Source organism: Rhinopithecus roxellana, chromosome 3 (assembly GCF_007565055.1).
Source record: "Rhinopithecus roxellana isolate Shanxi Qingling chromosome 3, ASM756505v1, whole genome shotgun sequence".
NCBI classification, from domain to species: Eukaryota; Metazoa; Chordata; class Mammalia; order Primates; family Cercopithecidae; genus Rhinopithecus; species Rhinopithecus roxellana.
The window spans coordinates 177,175,466-177,196,069 of NC_044551.1; the positions used below are offsets into that span (position 1 = coordinate 177,175,466).

The 20,604-nt window shown below is 49.0% G+C and overlaps 1 protein-coding gene across 10 annotated transcripts in view; it reads right to left on the reverse strand.

Annotated features, from left to right (window-relative positions):
* The window catches only part of WWC1 (WW and C2 domain containing 1), a 172,739-nt gene extending 153,507 nt beyond the window's left edge, over window positions 1–19,232 (reverse strand). For all 10 annotated transcript variants that reach the window (XM_010358200.2, XM_010358199.2, XM_010358196.2 and 7 more), the window contains exon 1: window positions 19,027–19,232. In XM_010358200.2, coding sequence (XP_010356502.2) covers window positions 19,027–19,145 — 119 coding nt within the window. In that variant the 5' untranslated portion in view covers window positions 19,146–19,232. The remainder of the gene's footprint in view (window positions 1–19,026) is intronic.
* Between the last annotated feature and the right edge of the window lie 1,372 nt (window positions 19,233–20,604).

Consider the following 20,604-nt stretch of genomic DNA (forward strand, 5'->3'; position numbering starts at 1 on the left):
GAATATAAGGTAAATGGTCAACACACACAAAAAAACTGATAAATCTGAGTAAAGGGCATATGGAAATTTCTTGTACTATTTTTGAAATTTTCCTATATGTTTGAAATATTGGCCGGGCGCGGTGGCTCAAGCCTGTAATCCCAGCACTTTGGGAGGCCGAGACGGGCGGATCACGAGGTCAGGAGATCGAGACCATCCTGGCTAACACCGTGAAACCCTGTCTCTACTAAAAAATACAAAAAACTAGCCGGGCGAGGTGGCGGGCACCTGTAGTCCCAGCTACTCCGGAGGCTGAGGCAGGAGAATGGCGTAAACCCGGGAAGCAGAGCTTGCAGTGAGCTGAGATCCGGCCACTGCACTCCAGCCCGGGAGAGAGCGAGACTCCGTCTCAAAAAAAAAAAAAAAAAAAAAAAAGAAATATTAAAATTAAAGAGACATAAAAATGTTACCTGGGAAAGGTCTTCTTAAGACACTTAAAAACAGGATGAGGTAAACACTATCATTCTCATTCTTATAGTTGAGGAAAGTGAGGCAAAATATGAGGTACTTAGAAGATGAGGGTGAGACCAGCTTCGAGAAGGTCAGCAGTGTGTCCCCCAGCACCCCAAGGGGATAGGGAAGCAGGAGGGCTGGTCAGCGCTGGGTTGTGTTATACTGAGCTGGTACCTTCTCACGGTAATGGCAGAAAAGGCAAGAGGCAAAGTTGTTTGAGACCAGAACGGGATTCAGTTTTCGATTTGTTGTAGTTTGTCATGCTTGTCTAGACACAGAAATGATGTCCAGTGGGTACCTAGAAATAGACACCTGTGGCTGCATGGTTGAGGGCTTGGGGACACTGGACACCCCTAGGGAAAAGCAAAGAGGGAGAGGTGTCTATTTTCTACTAAGACAGAGGGAGAGGTCTCCGTTTTCTAAGACAGAGGGAGAGGTCTCCGTTTTCTAAGACAGAGGGAGAGGTCTCTGTCTTCTAAGACAGAGGGAGAGGGGTCTATTTTCCACTAAGCTTCTATAGGAGTAAACAGAAAAGCAATGAGGTGTCAGAGCTTGCAAAATAAAAGGTGGCAGAACTTGGCAGCTAGATGAAGGAAGATGGAATGGAGATGGATGTTTCTGGAAACAGGGGTTGCCTGTGGAGAGGGGGCTGGGTAGGTGGGGACCAGGTGGGAGGAAGACCTACATTCTACTATGTACCCTTTGGACCTTAAGCATGTGAACCATGCCTATGTTGTAATCATTACAGAGGTACCTTCTAACAGTAATGGCAAAAAAGGCGAGAGGTAAAGTTGTTTGAGACCAGGACTGGATTCAGTTTTTGATTTGCTGTTTGAGGTGCTTGTCTAGACACAGAAATGTCCAGTAGGTACCCAGAATTGGGCACCTGAGGCTTCATGGTAGAGGAGGTGGTTGAAGGCTTGGGGACACAGGACACCCCTAGGGAAAAGCAAAGAGGGAGAAGAGTGCAAAATGCTCCACCTCCTTCGGATGAGGATGACCTTGTAAAGGAAGGGAGTTGGGAGCACTGCTAGGTGCTACAGGCAGGAGGTCAAGGAGGATACCACTGTGTGGCCCCTGGTGACACTTCTGAAACCTTGCTCTGAGGCTGGGGTGGGAGAAGGAGGGATGGAGGTGCTGAGGCATGAATGGGGGTGGTGGAGGCAGTGGGTGTGGGACTCTTCTATGTTCTTCAGGTAAAGGGGTACATCGAAGACTTATTCTTGGAGAGGGAGTCCCTGAGCATATTGGAGAACTGAAAGTCTGTGAAAGCCTGAAGAAAGAAAGAGATTGTTTTGACGTGAGGACCAAGAAGTGGGCCAGGTTGTGGAGGAGGCTGAAGGAATTCTAGCTGGGTCTCTACATTGATTTGCAATTTGGCACAAATCTATTCCCTTGCTCAGTGGTTCTCAAACTGAAGATTCCATCAAAATCACTTGGAGGTTCTCTTTACAAATGTGGGGTCTGGGTTCCACCTTCAGAGACTCTGGTTATATTGACTGGGATGGGGCCTTGCAACCTGCATTTGAGCCACTCCCTTTAGAGGTTCAGATGCACGTGGCCAACAGATCACACTGCCTTGAGAGCTCCTCTGCCAAGGTCAAGAAAAAAACATTGCTTGTTGCCAATAAAGTGCCATGAACTCCTGCGCAAAATGATTAAAACTCCAGTTGAAGAGGCAGAGGGGTGATCACTACAGATGTATTTTATTTAAAGCTAAAAGCAAACTCAGTTTTTCTGACTACATAACTTTCTAACTTTATCCTTTGACCTCTGGAATCAGTGACAAGGCCTATTATTTTCCAATCCAGCATCCTCTGAGTTTCCTAATCTGTAATTATTTTGCTTGTTTTTATTATTTGTCTTATAAGCTCCATGTAGGGTGACAGCAATCTTCATTCACTGCTGTGCCTTTTCCTAGCACAGTTCTCAAAGAAGGGACTGCATTCTTTGGTTTCGGTTTTAACCAGAGTGCAGCAGAAATGGAAGGTAACCCATGCATGGCTAAAGCCACTTCCTGCTTGCAAGGCTCAGCCTGAAGACCCACTTGACTTCTAGCGAACCCTAAACACACATTCTGAAGGATGTTCTATTAGGCAAGCAAGAATGCTGCAGACGAAGCCTACAGGCCATTCAGGCACCAAACAGACAAAGCAAACTTGGTTCTCACAAAGCCTTTCCTACCAAATAAGCAGATGGAGACCCCTTGAGCAGAATAGTCCATAAAAAGAAGGGTGAAATTGGCCGGGTGCGGCGGCTCACACCTGTAATCCCAGCACTTTGGGAGGCCAAGGTGGGCAGATCACGAGGTCAGGAGATCGAGACCAGCCTGGCTAACACGGTGAAAACCCATTTCTGTCTCTACTAAAAATACAAAAAATTAGCTGGGTGTGGTGGCATGCACCTGTAGTCCCAGCTACTCGGGTGGGTGAGGCAGGAGAATCGCTTGAACCCGGGAGGCGGAGGTTGCAGTGAGCCAAGGTCACACCACTGCACTCCAGCCTGAACAACAAAGCGAGACTCCATCTCAAAAAAAAAAAAAAAAAAAAAGGGTGAAATCAAAGATGTTGATAGCCACCACAGATGGGAGCATTTGGTCAAGGAAATAATTCCTTGGAGGGATTTTGAAAAACCAAATGTACTCAGAAAAAGAGCTCACTCACCTTGTTCATGGAGAGAGGGATATCTGCTAAAACAAGGGTAGAATAAGCAAAGACCAAGCAAAGACAGACCCTGGACAACTGGAAGAAAGTGCCAGTGAAGGACTCACAGCAGTGAAAGAAGCTCTAGTCTAAATCACCAGGACTAATTCGGTGTTGCTCTCCTTGACATCCTGGCCTGACCTACGTGGTGGTAAAGAACATGCTTCTGTGGGGGCAGACATGGGTTTGCATGTCAGTTCTGCCACTTATTAGCTATCCAACCTTGGGCAAGTTTTCAACTTTCTAAGCTTCAGTTTCCTCATCTGCAGAATGGAGATGGTTCTTACCTCATAGGGTTGCTATGAGAATTAAACTGGGCGATGTATTCCCAAGCACACAGCCCAGAACCTGGCACAATCTAGAGTCTTAATAAATGTTAGCAATTATTAGTTCCTGTCCATAGGCTGTGATCTATATGGTGGCAGTGTCTGCAACCCATTTTCTTGGAGTCCCAAAGATGCAGGTTATGTGCACGAAATCCAAACCAGGTTCAGCAAATGAAAGGATGGCCCAGCCCCCAGGCTTACAACTCTAAAGTAGCTTAGACCAGCCGGGCGTGGTGGCTCACGCCTGTGATCTTGCACTTTGGGAGGCCAAGGCGGGTGGATCACCTGAGGTCAGGCATTTGAGACCAGGCTGACCAACATGGTAAAACCCCATCTCTACTAAAAATACAAAAATTAGCTGGGCATGGTGGTGCACGCCTATAATCCCAGTTACTCAGGAGGCTGAGGCAAGAAAAGTGCTTGAACCCAGGAGGCAGAGGTTGCAGTGAGCCAAGATCGTGTCACTGCACTACAGCCTGGGTGACAGAGCAAGACTCTGTCTCAAAAACAAATAAATAGAAAATAAAGCAGCTTAGATCAATTTATTCAAAAGCATTACTACTGCAATGGGAGTTGAAGATTTTCACATTATGGCAAAAGGAGCCCAAATATCTTTGATTCTTCACCCATCAGGAAAAAAAAGAAAAAGACAGGTAGGCATAGAAGAGGGGAAATTACCAAACAGCAAGCTAATGACATTCCCCCAAATATTTATGTAATTTTTTTTTTTTTAAGACGGAGTCTCGTTCTGTAACCCGAGCTGGAGTGCAATGGCAGGATCTCAGCTCACTGCAACCTCTGCCTGCTGGGTTCAAGCGATTCTCCTGCCTCAGCTTCCCGAGTAGCTGGCACTACAGGAGTGTGCCACTATGCCTGGCTAATTTTGTATTTTTAGGAGAGGCGAGGTTTCACCATGTTGGCCAGGCTAGTATTGAACTCCTGACCTCAGGTGGTCTGCCCACCTCGGCCTCCCAAAGTGTTGGGATTACAGGCGTGAGCCACTGCACCTGGCCGTCCCCCAGATATTTACTTCTCTACCTCCTGCAACTATTTTTTAAATACTTCCTGAATCATCTCAATTTTTCCGAGTAAAACTATAAATATTAGATTTTAAAATATCTCATGTTCCTATGGCACTTGTCACCTTTACAAAGTACTTTCATTTAATCTCATTCAAACTCTACAAATGTTTGTAAGGAAGGCAGATATTTACCTACAGCTATGCTTCTCCAATCTGGCTGCAGCCTAGAATCAACTAGGGGCTTTCTAGAAATTCCCTGCCCAGGCCATACCACAGACCAAGTAAACCAGAATCTTTGGGGGTGGGCCAGGCATGGGTATTTTTAGCTGTGCCCTCTAGTGATCTGATGAGTCTAATATGTAGCAGAAGTGGGGAACCACTAACTGTTCCTTTTGTTCTCCCAGCTCCAAAGATACCTCCTCATCTCCTTGTAGAAAGGAGATCAAAGTTCCTTATTCGTCCATTGCAGAGCTAAGGAAACCAGGGCTCAGGAAGGTTAAGTGATTTACTGCTGAGAGGAAGGGTCAGAAACAGAATCCAAAACTCCAGACCGGGGAACATTCAAGCCTGGCTTAGTGTGCTTCTACTGCATGCCAGCCATTGAGCTGCCCATTAACCAAGAACAGAAAAGATGCTGGAAATCATGCCGTTCTATTACAGCGCAGGATGCTATGGAGCCTGGGCTGAGGTGGGGAAGGTGTTTCTAAACTTCATTTGTAAGCTGAATCTTAATGCCAAGAAGATGTGAGGCGATGGTGAGGGCGTGGAGAAGGGAGTGTGGAGGTTCAGAGTGGCCAGTAAGGGTTGGGGAATGATATTAAAAATGTTCCTAAGTTGGTCAGGCACGGTGCCTCATGCCTGTAATCCCAACACTTTGGGAGGCCAAGGCAGGCAGATCACCTGAGGTCAGGAGTTTGTGACCAAACTGGCCAACATGGCAAAACCCTGACTCTACTAAAAAAAAAAAAAAAAAAAAATACTGGGCCAGGCACAATGGCTTACGCCTATAATTCCAGCATTTGGGAGGCTGAGGCGGGTGGATCACCTGAGGTTGGGAGTTCAAGACCAACCTGACCAACATAGAGAAACGCCATCTCTACTAAAAATACAAAATTAGCTGGGCATGGTGGCACATGCCTGTAATCCCAGCTACTCAGGAGGCTGAGGCAGGAGAATCACTTGAACCCAGGAGGCAGATGCTGTGGAGAGTCAAAATCACGCCATTGAACTCCAGGCTGGGTGAGAGTGAGTCTCCATCTCAAAAAAAAAAAAAAAAAAAGTTCATAAGCTAATTAAGACTATTTCAACTGGCTACATGCACCTGTGCTCAGAAGAGTCTGCAATCCTGGTCAGTGTCTGCCATTCAACCACTAACAAATATCTGAGGTCTTTCTGGGTGCAAACACTTAGCCAGCAGTTTACAGACGTGAGTGAGCAGCAGAGTTACCCAGAGAGCTCATGAAAACCCAGATTGCTGGGCTGTACCCCCAGAGTTTCTCATTCAGTCGGTCTGACACGGAACATGAGAATGTGTTTCTAACAGGTTCTCAGGTGAAGCTGATATGCTGGTCTGGAACCACATTGAAGAACCGTTGTACAAGGGCAAAAACCTTGGAGGGCCTGGTGACCAGTGAAGAGGCTGAAGAAAACCCCAAGGTCCTCCACTGGCGGCTGGTAAATGTTTTATATCAGCAACAGAAATAAGCCACTTAAGTTTGTTTTGAAACTCCTTGAGCTATTAAGACACCTCTTAATATTCCTGTCCAGAAAAAGTCATTGTCTACTGGGAAGAAGTCTATCTTCTTAGGCATGACCAGTTTTTCCAGGGGACATTTTTCTCAGAGAGAAACAAGAAGTAGTTTACATCCAAAAAATCTGGTCCTCAGAATAAATGAATTGAGCAGTAACTCTGTAACTATAGAGAAAGTTATCAAATATATTACGGGGACTATAATGGCTGCCATTAGAACTGCCCGGTCAGTGGAACTTGAATATAATGAGAGATGTCTAATGTGATTATTACTAACTCCATGAGATGGCTTCTAATTTATTCTCATTTTGCCAATGAAGAAATGAAGGCTCAAAAAGACATAAGTAACTTTGACCAAGGTCACAGAACCAGCAAGCGACAAAGGTATGCAAAGCTGAAGCAGTGGTCTAGGGGAATAGCGGTGGGTAAGACCTCCCTAGAGGGCTGAAGTGAGGATTCCACGAGAGGAGGTATTTGCTTTTCCTCAAAACCACCTCCCTGTACTTCCTGGAGATGAAGTAGGGAAAGTTTCCTGGGGTGAAGGAGCCCAGGGACCCTTCCTCTCCCGAGCAGATCAGTGCAGGGGAGTCCTGGCTCAGTTCCACTGAGAAACAGGGAGGGCAATTTCCTCTGATCCTGCCGTGGCCATGAAAATTCAAATTCCATACATTCTAATGAAACAGAAGTCCCTTCGGTCTTGTGGAATCCGCTTAGACTGGCTGCTTCCCCGTGTTTGCCTGCTTTCTTCTTGAGACAGGGTCTCACTCTGTCACCCAGGCTGGAGTGCAATGATGTAAACATGGCTCACTGCAGCCTTGACCTCCTGGGATCAAGCGACTCCCACTTTAGCCTCTGGTGTAGCTGGGACTACAGGTGTGGACCACCATGCCCAGCTCATTTTTTGAATGTTTGTAGAGATGGGCAAGAAAGTGAGATCCCATCTTACTTTCAAAGTGGGATCTCACTTTCTTGCCCAGGCTGGTCTCAAACTCCTGGGCTCAAACCATCCTCCTGTATCAGACTCCCAAAGTGCTGGGATTACAGGTGTGAGCTGCCATACCTGGCCTCCTGTGCCTTATCTTTTAATGAACAGGAAAAACCCACAGGATTTTGCTACTGGTCAGGCTTTGGTCAGCAAAAGAAAAGAACATGATACATGGTCCTCATAATCACAGTCCTCATAAACACAGGTAGACAGTGTTGGCTCATAAGACCATTTCCTTTAGCTCTCTTAGCATAGGGAGGACGAAGTTACTTCATTTGTCTTCAGTTTCCTCATCTGCAAAACAGGGATAATTGAGTACCCTCTCCTAGATTATTATAAGGAGTCAATGAGTCAGTATATTAGTTGGTCGGTATGAGTGGGGTCAAGCCAGTATCATCATCTGGGGACCTGCAGGAAATGCACATTCTTGGGCCCCACCCAGATCCACTGACTCAAACTATTTAACAAGCCCTCCAGGTGGTTCTGATGTTTCCTCAAGTTTGACAACCACTGCACTTGAAAGTAAGCTCCATGAGGACAAGGAGTTTTGTTGGTTTATTCCCTGCTGAACCCCCAGTGCCCAAACAATGCCTGACGTATTACAGGTACACTATCCAATAAGTATTTGTTAAACGACTGAATGCGTCCAGATGAGACAGGAGAGGAAGAAAACAGACTCAGAGAGCCTGGTATTTCTACTATATTTGCACAGCTCCATGACTAGCTGTGCCTCTCACGAATTCGTAGTAAATTCTGTGAGTTGGAGACTCTATTGTGTATCACCCTTGCATTCCCAGCAATTAGCCTACCTCACCACAATAGGCTCTTGATAACATCCTACTAAAGGCCCCAAGGTCTCCCAGCTTCAAATCTAGGTTCACACCACCACTGTCAACAGATGTCACCAGGTCTGTCCCTCCACCTTCCTAAAAGAGCTCTAGAAGAACACCAAATCCCCAGTCATAATGCGATTTATCTATTTAACTATTTCCCAGTCTCATCACCCGTGTGCACACCCCACTGCAGCAGGGACTTTGCTCTGATCCTCCGCTCTGGCAAGAGAGTCTGAGCACAGTAGGCACTCCATAAATACCTGCTGAGTGAATGTCCAACCCCCCGCTGGGTGGGACGTGATAAATGCCAATGCCCTTCCTGCAACACTACCATGCTCAAATCAGCAGGTCCTCAAACAGCTCTCAAACAGCGCAAAAGGGAAGACTGAGTGAGGGGACAAGATATCAAAGCAGTTACAAATGAGTTCCAGAGACCTCCAGTTCCTGCATCAGCCTTTTTAGCTCTGCCATGACAACTGCAATTCATTACCCTGATTCACACACAACCCTGGTGCCAGCTCACTGGCAAGAGTCGCTTCAGTCCAGAAATTCCAAAGAAGGGCTTGCCTCCGATAAGACGGTGGGAGGAGGGGAGTTTATTGATTCATACAATGAGTGCTGCCAAGGTGGTTTGCGAGCTCTAATGTCAACGTGGCTCAGGTGAGCCATGGCCCACCAGGAAGAGACTAGAGTTGGCAAGGAAGAAACAAGGGTTTTAGTTCCTCTACCATTACCAATGCATAGGAGGGTAGGTTGACCTAACTGGAAAGAGCTCCCATTTGAAGGCATGATGTGCACTAAGCATTGTGCTAAGACTTTCTGTGTTGGATGTCATATCCTCACCATGACTCTCAGCAGTAGGTAGGTTCTACTTTTTTTTTTTGAGACGGAGTCTCGCTCTGTCACCCAGGTTGGAGTGCAGTGGTGCGATCTCGGCTCACTGCAAGCTCCGCCTCCCGAGTTCACGCCATTCTCCTGCCTCAGCCTCCTGAGTAGCTGGGACACAGGCGCCCACCACCACACCCGGCTAATTTTTTTTTTTTTTTTTTGTATTTTTAGTAGAGATGGGGTTTCACTGTGTTAGCCAGGATGGTCTCGATCTCCTGACCTTGTGATCCGCCCGTCTCAGCCTCCCAAAGTGTTGGGATTACAGGCGTGAGCCACTGCGCCTGGCCAGGTTCTACCCTTATCCTTGTTTTACAGCTCAGAAGGAACTGGTTCAAGGTCACTTACTTTTTTTTTTTTTTTGAGACGAAGTTTCGCTCTTGTTGCCCAGGCTGGAGCGCAATGGCACAATCTCAACTCACTGCAATTTCTGCCTCCCGGGTTCAAGTGACTCTCCTGCCTCAGCCTCCTGAGCAGCCGGGATTACAGGTGCCTGCTACCATGCCCGGCTAATTTTTTTGTGTATTTAGTAGAGATGGTGTTTCACCATGTTGACCAGGGTGGTCCTGAACTTCTGACCTCAGGCAATCCACCCGCCTTGGCCTCCCAAAGTGCTGGGATTACAGGCATCAGCCACCGTGCCCGGCCCCACTTACTATTTTAAAGTGACAAAGCCAGACTTGACTCAGTGTCCTCTAATGATCTTTGTGGAGAGCTTATCTACTACGGGGAATCGTGAATCGTGTGGTGTGCAATCCCGTGTTTGGGTGGAACCACTCACACACATACATTTTTTTTTCCATGGTGAAAAAATGAGCTTGTCACTTGAGTTGTCTCTCGGCCTCAGTTTCCCCATTTGCAAAATGCCAGAAAAACATGATAAGCAATAGTGTTTAGCATGTGACAGACACCGGATAAGGATCTTTAAAGACAATCATGATTATTAACCACCATTATCACCAGGTGCCAGTTATTGTTCTCACTGTTAGTGATACAAAGTCAAACAATGCACTTGTAAGAAATTCCTGGAATACACAGTGAAATGCTCACGGCACGACTCTCCAAGAAAAGCCACGACAGATGTAGGACTGGAAGGCTGTCCCAGGGTCATCTCATCCTAGCAGCCACCTGATGCCTGCATCTTGACATTTCATCCTTCCAAGTCTGTTACCCGTCAGTGGATCCCAGGGGCTGCCCCAGGGACGAATCCAACAAGTAACCGCCTCTGGGCGGGGAGGAAGCCATTGTGGGGGCTGCTACCAAAACAGGCCCGGGCAACAGCAGGCAGCCGACTGGGGAAAGTCAGCAGCTGCAGTTGGCCTGGTGTCCTCGCTGCCAGAGAGTGATGAATGGAGCAAGAGAAGAAAAAAAAAGCCAACAAAGGTGTCCCTAATCTTGATGCAGCTTCATTTTTTTTTTTTCTGGCTGACCATTGAGTGAGAACTTAAGCCTCCATCCCTTTTCTTTGGCAGACATTTGAAACTGAAAGATCCCATTTCTTCCCAACAGAGAGATGTCATGGGTAGAAGCATTGAGCAGGCAATTGGCAAGGGGTGGGGGGTGGGGAGAATGGACATGTGACCCACCACACTTGTCCTTTTTCTTCCCCTCCTCCTCCACTCTCTGCTCCACCCCCCTCCCCATGCTGCATCTTTAGAGAATATTCTCCCCCACACAACAGTGAACACCTGCCCCCTCCTCCCACCACCCCATTATTTATTTATTTTTTTTGCTGCTCAGGAACTAAAGGCTAAATGGCCTGCTGGGGAAGGTTTAATAACAAAATGTCACTGTATCCAGTTTCTTAGTTTTCTCTTTCTTTATCTCTCTCTGAAACCGATTCGAGGCAGCAGCAACGGAGCCTTTCCCTGTTCTACCTAAAGGTGTGCAGCTGGCTGGCCATCTCCATGCTGGGAGAGGCAAGACGGGAGTTTTTTTGCCCAGATCCAGCCCTCAGCTCTGTCCAAGTAGAAGTGCTTCCCGTAGCAAATAGCCAGGAGCTGGTGATAGGGATGTCACCAGGCCACTTCTCCAAGTGAAGTGGATTCCTCTTATCCAGGGCCCCTTGCCGAACTGGAGGCTGCAGAGCCTCATCACCTAGCACTACATGTTACTGGAGAGAGCTCCTGATACACGTCATGGAAGCCGCCTGACATTAGGTCGGCATTCCCTGCAAATGCCACTGAAGCCTGATCAAGCCTTCTGTCACTGAGGGAACCGTGCAGCAAGACAGTGGCCACCTTTGACTCTCCTATTCTAGCCTTGTTTCTCCTTATGTGCACCTGAACTTGGCATGCCAACCTTCCAGGTAACTAAGGCAACCTGATTCTCTTCCCTTCAAAAGGGCAGTGTTTTTCTCACAGCAATCTGGGACCCCAGGGAATTCGAAAATTGGGTCAGTTTGGCTAAGCCCTCTCCCCGGGAGGGGGAGGGATGGCGACAGAGAGGAACGGCCTTGGCTACTCATTCCCTGGCTGTTGGGAGCATTTACCCAAGCGACTTGGAAAGGACTGTGAACTCCCTATCCACACTGCATCCTTCAGAGTCCCTCTGCCTCCAGCTCTCTTCTCCCATCCCCAAAGCTCTGGTTAGCCAGCTGCTCCCAGAAGGTGGAGTTTATGCCAAACTCCTAAGCTCCTAAGCTGCCATGATCTCCTAAGCTACCATGAGGATCTCACTGGCTTCTCTGGTTAAGGCTCCCTAGCAAAGCCTCTCCCTGAGATCCACTTCAGGTTCACCCGTTTTAAGAACAAATGGTAACTCTCAAGCCCAGCTGTCAACAGGGCACTCTGGGGCCCTGAGATGGATTAATAAGCCAGGACAGAGCCAGACCAGGCTACAGCTAGTATGAGTGTAGATGCCAGTATCCAGCTAGGTGGGCTCCAGTCCTGGATGCAACACCTGTTGGTGATCTTGAGCAAGTTACTTAACTTTTTTTTTTTTTTTTTTTTTTTTTTTGAGACGGAGTCTTGCTCTGCCGCCCAGGCTGGAGTGCAGTGGCCGGCTCTCAGCTCACTGCAAGCTCCGCCTCCCGGGTTCACGCCATTCTCCTGTCTCAGCCTCCCGAGTAGCTGGGACTACAGGCGCCCGCCTCGTCGCCCGGCTAGTTTTTTGTATTTTTTAGTAGAGACGGGGTTTCACCGTATTAGCCAGGATGGTCTCGATCTCCTGACCTCGTGATCCGCCCGTCTCGGCCTCCCAAAGTGCTGGGATTACAGGCTTGAGCCACCGCGCCCGGCCACTTTTTTTTTTTTGAGACAGCGTTTCACCCTTGTTGCCCAGGGTAGAGTGCAGTGGTGCGATCTCAGCTCACTGCAACCTCCGCCTCCCGGGTTCAAGGGATTCTCCTGTCTCAGCCTCCTGAGTAGCCGGATTACAGGCATGTGCCACCACGCCCAGCTAATATTTTGTATTTTTAGTAGAGACGGGGTTTCACCATGTTGGCCAGGCTGGTCTTGAACTCCTGACCTCAGGTGATCCACGCACCTCGGCCTCCCAAAGTGCTGGAATTACAAGAGTAAGCCACCGCGCCCGGCTGGTTACTTAACCTTTCTAAATTTCAGCTCCCTCATCTGACGTACTTACCCCATATGGCTGTTGAAAAGATAAAATGAAGTCACAATACAGAATGCTTAGCTCAGTGGGCAGCAGAGAGTAAACACTCAATAGATGTTGGTATTGACTATTATTTTATTCCTCTCTGGGTTACCAAATCTCTTACTTCTCCCTATTATCAATCCTAGTGTTTTTAAACCTCATTTCTTTCTTAATAATTGACATAGGATGTTCCAAGGCAGGGTAGACTCCCATGGAATACGTAGATCTTAAACTCAAGCCTTGGAAAGAGATAAAAAGCCCTCTAATAACTTGTATATAAGTATTAGTATTATATGTCTACAAGTATTAGTGGATCATTAAGAGCAGAAGCATGGAGAATAGAGAGGTTCTGGGTAATTTCCCTGGCAGACTGGTTTTAACTCTCATTTAAGAAACCTTGTTGGGTGGGGCACAGTGGCTCACGCCTGTAATCCTAGCACTTTGGGAGGCTGAGGCGGGCGGATAATTTGAGGTCAGGAGTTCGAGACGAGCCTGGCCAACATGGTGAAACCCTATCTCTACTAAAAATACAAAAATTAGCTGGGCGAGGTGGCATGCACCTGTAATCCCAGCTACTTGGGAGGCTGAGGCACGAGAATTGCTTGAACCTGGGAAGTAGAGGTTGCAAAGAGCTGAGATTGCACCACTGCACTCCAACCTGAGTGACTGAGCAAGACTCAGTCTCAAAAAAAAAAAAAGCTTGTTGGAATATGACATTAGACTGACAATAACTCTAAATCCATTTTAATTGACTATAAAAATAGGAATCCACTTGCAATCACTGGAACTGTAATCATTTGACATATAGCAAATTCCTATGACACAACTCACAAATGATTGTGACACACCATGAATGCAACTTCCTGGTCTATACAATCAAAACGGATTATGGAGAATAAGGCAGCCATACACATAAAATATGTGTGATTATCATTGATGAGAAGGACATAGATCTAATTTTTAGTAAAAAATGTGTGTAAGAGAAAGAGAAAAAGAAACTTTTACTAGACTCAAGGTTGGCATTTATTTTCTGTGTGACCTTGGGCAAGTCACTTGTCTCTGGTTCTCAATTTCTTTCTTTTTCTTTTTTTTTTTTGAGATGGAGTTTTGCCCTTGTTGCCCAGGCTAGAGTGCAATGGCACAATCTCAGCTCACTGCAACCTCCGCCTCCCAGGTTCAAGTCATTCTCCTGCCTCAGCCTCCCAAGTAGCTGGGATTATAGGCATGCACCACCACGCCCGGCTAATTTTGTACTTTTAGTAGAGACCGGGTTTCTCCATATTGGTCAGGCTGCTCTCAAAACTCCCTACCTCAGGTGATCTGCCCGCCTCAGCCTCCCAAAGTGCTGGGATTACAGTCGTGAGTCACCGCACCTGGCTGATTCTCAATTTCATCAGTGAAATGAGGCCTGGATTTCACGAACAGAAAGGTCCACTCCAGCTGCAAAACTGGGTAGATATGCAGCCTCCATTTGATGCTGGTGTTTCACAGGTACTTTCTAGTAAAAGTTAAAGGAACTGGCATTCCTGAATGTCCCCTGCACATCAGACTTCATGCTTGCTGCCCTACCTACCTTCACTTACTTATCACCCATAACTACCCTTGATGGTTAATGGACATCTCCCCATTCATTAGAAGATAAACCCAAGGGTCAGGTAGATTATGTCAATTACCAAGGTAACTCAGGTAGCAAGTGGCAGATCCAAGATTCCAGGAGCCAAAGACTCACTTACTCATATTTGCCCTCTAGGTGCCCATGACCTGGCCACACCCGAATGGTCACAAGTAAGTGAAATCATGCCTGTCTTAGCTCCATTTCCCAAGGCCAAATTCCTTAGGCACTGGAGCAGTGGTCTTGATTCTGCAGGTAACTCAGCAGGAAGTAAAATGAGACAGTGGTTAGAAATGTGTGTTCTGGTGTGAGCCTGCCTAGTATTCACATCTCAGCTCCACAAAGGTCGAGGGGCTTTACCAAGCCTCCCTGAGCATTGGGTAATTCAGGTAGGTAATAGTTGTACCTAGTCCCAGGGTTGTTAGGAGGATTTAAAGAGATAGCCCATATAAAGCTATCAGCAGACTGCCTGAATATAGTAAATACCCAATCATTATTTGCTACCTAGCTAAACAGGAGGGCTTTTGATGGTGGCAAGCAATTTCCAAGCTTATCTATGGCAGGAGTTATGAACCTGGGGTCCAGGAGGTCCCTGAAATTATTTAAAAACCTTTTCTCTAGGAAGAGTTCTGAACCTTTATCAGTCTCATAAGGGTCTGTGACCTGACAGAGGTAAAGACTTTTTGACTGTTGTAGACCTGACTTCCTACCATATATATTATTTCTCAAATAACAGGGTTAGCAAAAGATCCTCAAGTCGTGGGAGAAATTGCTGGATCCTCTCAGCATGGCCTCTCCAGCCATGTGTGCCTCTGGTATTTATCACACAGTCCCAGAAACTGCCCAGAATTCCCAGGTGGTTCCTATGAGAAGGTCTGAATACAGATCGCACAACAAGAAGGAATCAGGCTGCAGGAACCTTCTCTGGGAGGGCCAGCCCCAAAGATCTATTCTTCCTCGGAGAACAATCAGTGCATTTGTTTTGCATACCATGAAGTGAAATACACAGGACACTGGCCCCTTTTCTGGGAGCTCACAAAAGCACCCGGAGTTACTCTGCAAAAGGAGCATGGCTCCAAGGTGCTGTTCAGACGTGATCCACAGCACCTGATTCCCGAAGGGCCTGTCACCTTCCCAGTCTGGCCTTGACTCAGGAAAAGCCTGTGGTGCTGCTAGAGCCTTTGGCCCAGTGGGCAGGACCCAAGCTGTCCACTGGACCCTCTCCGGTTGTTGGGACAACCATCCTTAGGAATTTCGGCCTCCCAGTCTTCCCCTGGGTGAGAAGGGGAGAGAGTTGGCAAGGCTGGCTGCTTGGCTGCTCTTCCAACCCCCTGGTGAAAGGGGAAGCTGAAAACTGGATTCCCTACCCCCAGCAGCTCCTGGCCGGCCAGCACACAAAACAGCTCAGCCCCAGAGGGAGGAATGTGCCAAGACATTCTTTAGGGTTGGTAACCAGAGACGCTATTTTGTCCTTGGTGGCTAAGAAATCAATTTTCTGACTGCAGGACCATTTGACTTACTTCTTTTAAATTCAGGGGAATGGGTGGGCATCTCCATGATTCAGGTAAGGAAAAATCCAAGGCAAATACACACGCACGCACACACACACACGGAGTGGAATTTTTAGTTCAATTTTTTGTCTCACAGCACTAATTAATTGCAGGGATATAACTACCTTGGCAGAACTTTTTCTCCCCAACCCACCACCCCCAAAATAAGTTTGGTTCTTTTTAGCTTTGTTAAATTTCTTCTTCCTTTTTCTCATAGCCAATCCCTGTTCCCCCTTCTCCTCTCATGGAGTCTGGAGAGGTAAGAGAGGCAGAAGGGTTTGAAATAATATCTAAGCGCTGGCAGGCCTGTGAAGACCATCTAACCAACCCACTTCTCAAGCACTCAAACCTCAGAGAGGTCAAGTGATTTGCCCAAGGCCACACAGACAGGACTAAAAGGCAAAAATGAGTTATGCCAGAGGGAAATTCCAGAAAACCACAAGTGGATATCCTCCAATTAGCTCTTTTCCAAAATGTACAAAGCTGTAGTTGTTTTTCCAAAACGAGCACAATAGTGACCCCCCAGAGTTGACCTGAGACCCCCCTCAGGATCCCAAGTTCAGGGGCCCAACACCAGCCCAGTGCAGGTGGGATGACAAGGAGGTACAGAGATGAAGCTTATAAACCAGTGACACAAGGCCAAGCGTGGTGGCTCACACCTGTAATCCTAGCACTTTGGGAGGCTGAGGTGGGCGGATTGCCTGAGCTCAGGAGTTGGAGACCAGCCTGGGCAACACGGTGAAACTCTGTCTCTACTAAAACACAAAAAATTGGCTGAACGTGGTGGCGTGCGCCTGTAGTCCCAGCTACTGGGGAGGCTGAGGCAGAATTGCCTGAACCCAGGAGGCGGAGGTTGCAGTGAGCCAAGATCTTGCCACTGCACTCCAGCCTGGGCGACAAGAGAGAGACTCTGTCTCCAAAAAACAAACTAAAAAACAAAAGCAAACAAACAAAAAAACCAATGACACAAGATGAAGAAGGTGAGCTGCTCACCTAAGTGCCGCTATGTTTCTGCCTCCTCTCCATGGCTTGCCAATCTGCCTAAAAACAAAGGCTGGGCAAGCAAGGCATTGGGGCCTTAGGCTGGCCACAGTACCTAGCTAAAATATACTAACACTATTTGTTTTTTTGTTTTTGTTTTTGCCTATCTTTTTTGTTTCCCCTTTATGACAACAGATATAACTAGTTTCCCATTTGTGAAAATGGTACACAAATTTTTTAAGTGAGTTGATCTAAGGTCAAGGAGTAAGTAAGCAACAGCACAGGTGGATATAGCAAAAAAAATCATGGAGGTGGTCCATGTAACACTAAAATTTGGGAGATTGTGCTCTAGCCAATCAGTTCTTGATAGAAGCTACTTGCTTGCCCTTTTCCAAGGGTAAAGAATTACTGTTGAGAGGAGTCTCCTATTGCTGTATTAGAAGTTCCCAGATGCATGATTATCAGTGTTGGCAGGGGCGGTCCTTTCCCTCCAACAGGACGTCCAATTGCTAACAGCACACAGGTCTCAGTAAACTACAGGGACCTAAAGTGGGGCAGGTCACATACGCTTGAACTTGTGTCTGCTCTGAGAAAAGGACAAGAGAAAAGATGCTGCCAAGTTCACCAACACAGTAACAGAGCCGGCAACTGACCTGAGTAGGGGTAGGGAAGCAGCGTGTCAGGGTGACAAGTTTGAAGGTTAGAACTTCAGAGCTGGTAAAGAACTGGTATGCAGAATGGCAGAAAAATAAAAATATTTGAGCAAATCACACCTCCGGGCTTCAAATTTTCTCTTATGTTTCAAATGGGAGTTGGGCTCTGATCTACATCCCTTCCAACTTTTAAGCATCCCAATATTCCCTTCCAAGCAAACCTTTTAAATTCAGGGAAATGGTGGGCTCCCCACATCTGACAAACAGGGAAACTGAGGCTCAGAGGTTGAAGTAGCTTGCCTAAGAGATGCTCTCTAGCAATAATATTTACCTTCCAGATTACATTCATGAGACATTCAGCATGGTGCTGAGTGTAGAGGAGACATCCAGGAAGTGCTGAATGAATGAATGAATGAATGAACGAATGTAAGTGCTCCCAGAAGCTACCGAGAATCTCAACTCTCATTTTCTTTCTGCTTATTTTCTTTTTTTAACTCACATCTTGCTACATACACTTCTGGGACACCTCCACCCCAACCACACAAGATGAAGAGTCCAAGAAATTCACCTTGGTTGCTTTACAGGGACCTGACCCCCAAGGTCACAGACAAGGTTTAAAGTCCACATTCCCCAAGACACTCTGCCCACAGACCGTGTCAACAACACCGTGGTCCGGGAACTTCAGGACACACGTGGAGAGGGTGTATGTATCTGTGTGTGTAGCATGTGAGCAAAGAAATGCCAAACAACCAGGAGAAAGTCTGGAGAGGTAAGAGCCACACCGAGCCATCTCAGGCTCCACCTGCCTCTGCACATCATCTCAACCTACAGCGGCCTGGTACCCACCAAGGTCAGGTCCCGCTGGTGCAGGGCTGAGGAGCCTCGCCGCCCCCTCCCCCGACCAGGAAAGAAAGAGGCGAGGGGCAGGGCTTTCCGGGAGGCCTCTCACCTCCATCTCCATCCTAACAGCTTCCAAGTTGCTGCCAGATTCCTGGATAACCGGTCTCCCTCATCTGCCCTCCCCCGCTTCTTCACTTCCTCCCCACCCTCGGGTTCTAGGGCCCCCTGGCTGCCCCAGTGCTGTTCTCAGCAGCTTCCAAGGCACCTGTCAAAAAGCACACCCCCGGATGCCTTCCCCTGAGCCGAGTGCCCTCTCTCCAGTGGTCTCCCACGGAATCCTGGGGTCCTCACCACCCCCTCCAAACTGGACACTTCCCCATCCCCATCCGCCCACCCCCACGCTGGGTGGAAGCGTCCCCGGGAAGACCCGGCTTCACCCGGTTAGGTCGGTCCCCCAACCCCCGCCCCCGCCCGACCTCTCTTCCCAAAGCGGGCGGGCGGGGCTAGAGCTTAAGGTCAAAACTCCCGGCAGGTGCCAGCTGGGGCCTAAGTCCTCCAACTGGGGATGGCGGTAGGGCAGCCTGGGCCAGCTCCCCTGCAGGCGCCTCCTCTCAGTTGCCCACTGAGGCGGGAGCAGCGCTCCAGAAGGTTGCGGGGAGCAGGAGGTGGCGAACTGAAGAGAGCTCTAGAGGCACGCAGAGCTCCCCCGCCCCCGCCCAGTCCCAGCCGGCGGCTCCAGAGGCAGGTGGGGGCCCAGGGGAGGGGTGTGGGGGCACGGAGGAGGGTCCCGAGGTCCTACCTGTCCCGCGGGTCGATCCAGCTGGTGGTGCGGTTCGTGTGGTCTATGTAGTAGACCTTGCCGTCGAAGTCGCGCGCCTCCTCCCAGCCCTCCGGCAGGGGCAGCTCCGGCCGGGGCATCTTCCCGAGCGCTGCCAGCGCTCCCCCATGCAGCTCCCGACCGCAGCGGGGGCTCAGGGGCTCCAGCCGGCCGCTCTTAGCCCGGGCGGCCGCCGAGGCACCATGATCGGGGGGGTGGCGCCCGCGGATGGGGGGCCCTAGTGGGGGCCGGCCGGGGTGGCGCCGCTGTCCATGCGGCCCTGCGTCCCCGACCCGGCGCCGCCCGCTCCTCCCGCCGCCGGCCTCTCACGCTGCCATGTGCGTCCGCAGCGGCGCGGTGCTAGCCCGGGTGCGCGCCCAGCCGGCCGGGCAGAGCTAGCCGAGCGCCGCCGCCGCCGTCTGCCCTCCTCCGCCGCGCGGCGCGCTGCGCCCTCCACGCCGCCGCTGCCGCTGCCGCCTCCCTCTCCTCCCTGCAGCCGGGTGCCGTCCCTCCTCTCCGCTACGCCGCTCTGAGCTCGCTGGGTTTCTGACTTCTGCCTCCGCCAGGTGCGGCTCGGGCGGTGCAGGTAACCGCGCTGCCCCGGAAACGGGAGGTGGAGCGCCGGCCGCCTGGGTTCCCGGGTCCCCTCCCAGCGCGCAGCGCCACGAGGGCGGGTCTTAGGGCCCGAGACGCGCCCCCTCGTGGGACAGCCCCAGCCGCCGGCCACCCCTACGCTGCCCCTGCCAGGGGAAGGAGAGACCGCCCCTCACCTGCGTCCCAGACCTAGGGGGCTGGGCCAAAAACCGCTCTTCCTCTACTTAAAACGTTCCTGTCTCTCTCCACCCGGAGTAGCCAGGCTCTTGGCACAGGTGGCCCCAAATCTTAAAGCTCCCTGCTTCTCTGTGGTGTAGAATCAGGAGTCAGGCAAGAAGTGGTTAAATGGAAACATTCTTGCGAATTGGGAAACATAAGTTTTCCAGGATCTCTGGTCCCTTCCCCCAACACACGCACCATCTGTCTCCTTCTATTCAACTCTCCCTACGACGTTTCGCCCACCCTCCACCCCTCCCCACCATTTGGAAATGTAGCTGGCTCCCCTCAGGGCCCCTAAAATTAGGAGCGCTGTGGATCCGCTTTCCTGGGCGGACTTCCAGAGGGTGTCAGGGAAAACACTTCATAAAAGTAATAGTAATGCCATTGTTATTGTTAGCTAAATTGAGGACTTGTGACAGGCTGTGGCTAGCAGCTTCAGAACAGGCGTTCTTGCTTGTGATACCTTGAGGTAGGTGTGTTATGGATTTGGGAGAAGTAGGGTTATGAAAACGAAAAAAGTAAGCAAAGCAAAATTCCATCTTGAAAAATGTTCAAGAGAATAAAATAATCAGAGTTTCTTGAGAAATTAAAAATGTAGAATTAGCTGGGCGTGGTGGCCCACGCCTGTAATCCCAACACTTTGGGAGGGTGAGGCAGGCAGATTATCTGAGGTCAGGATTTGAGACCAGCCTGGCCAACATAGTGAGCCCTATCTCTACTAAAAAATAATAATAATAATAATAATAA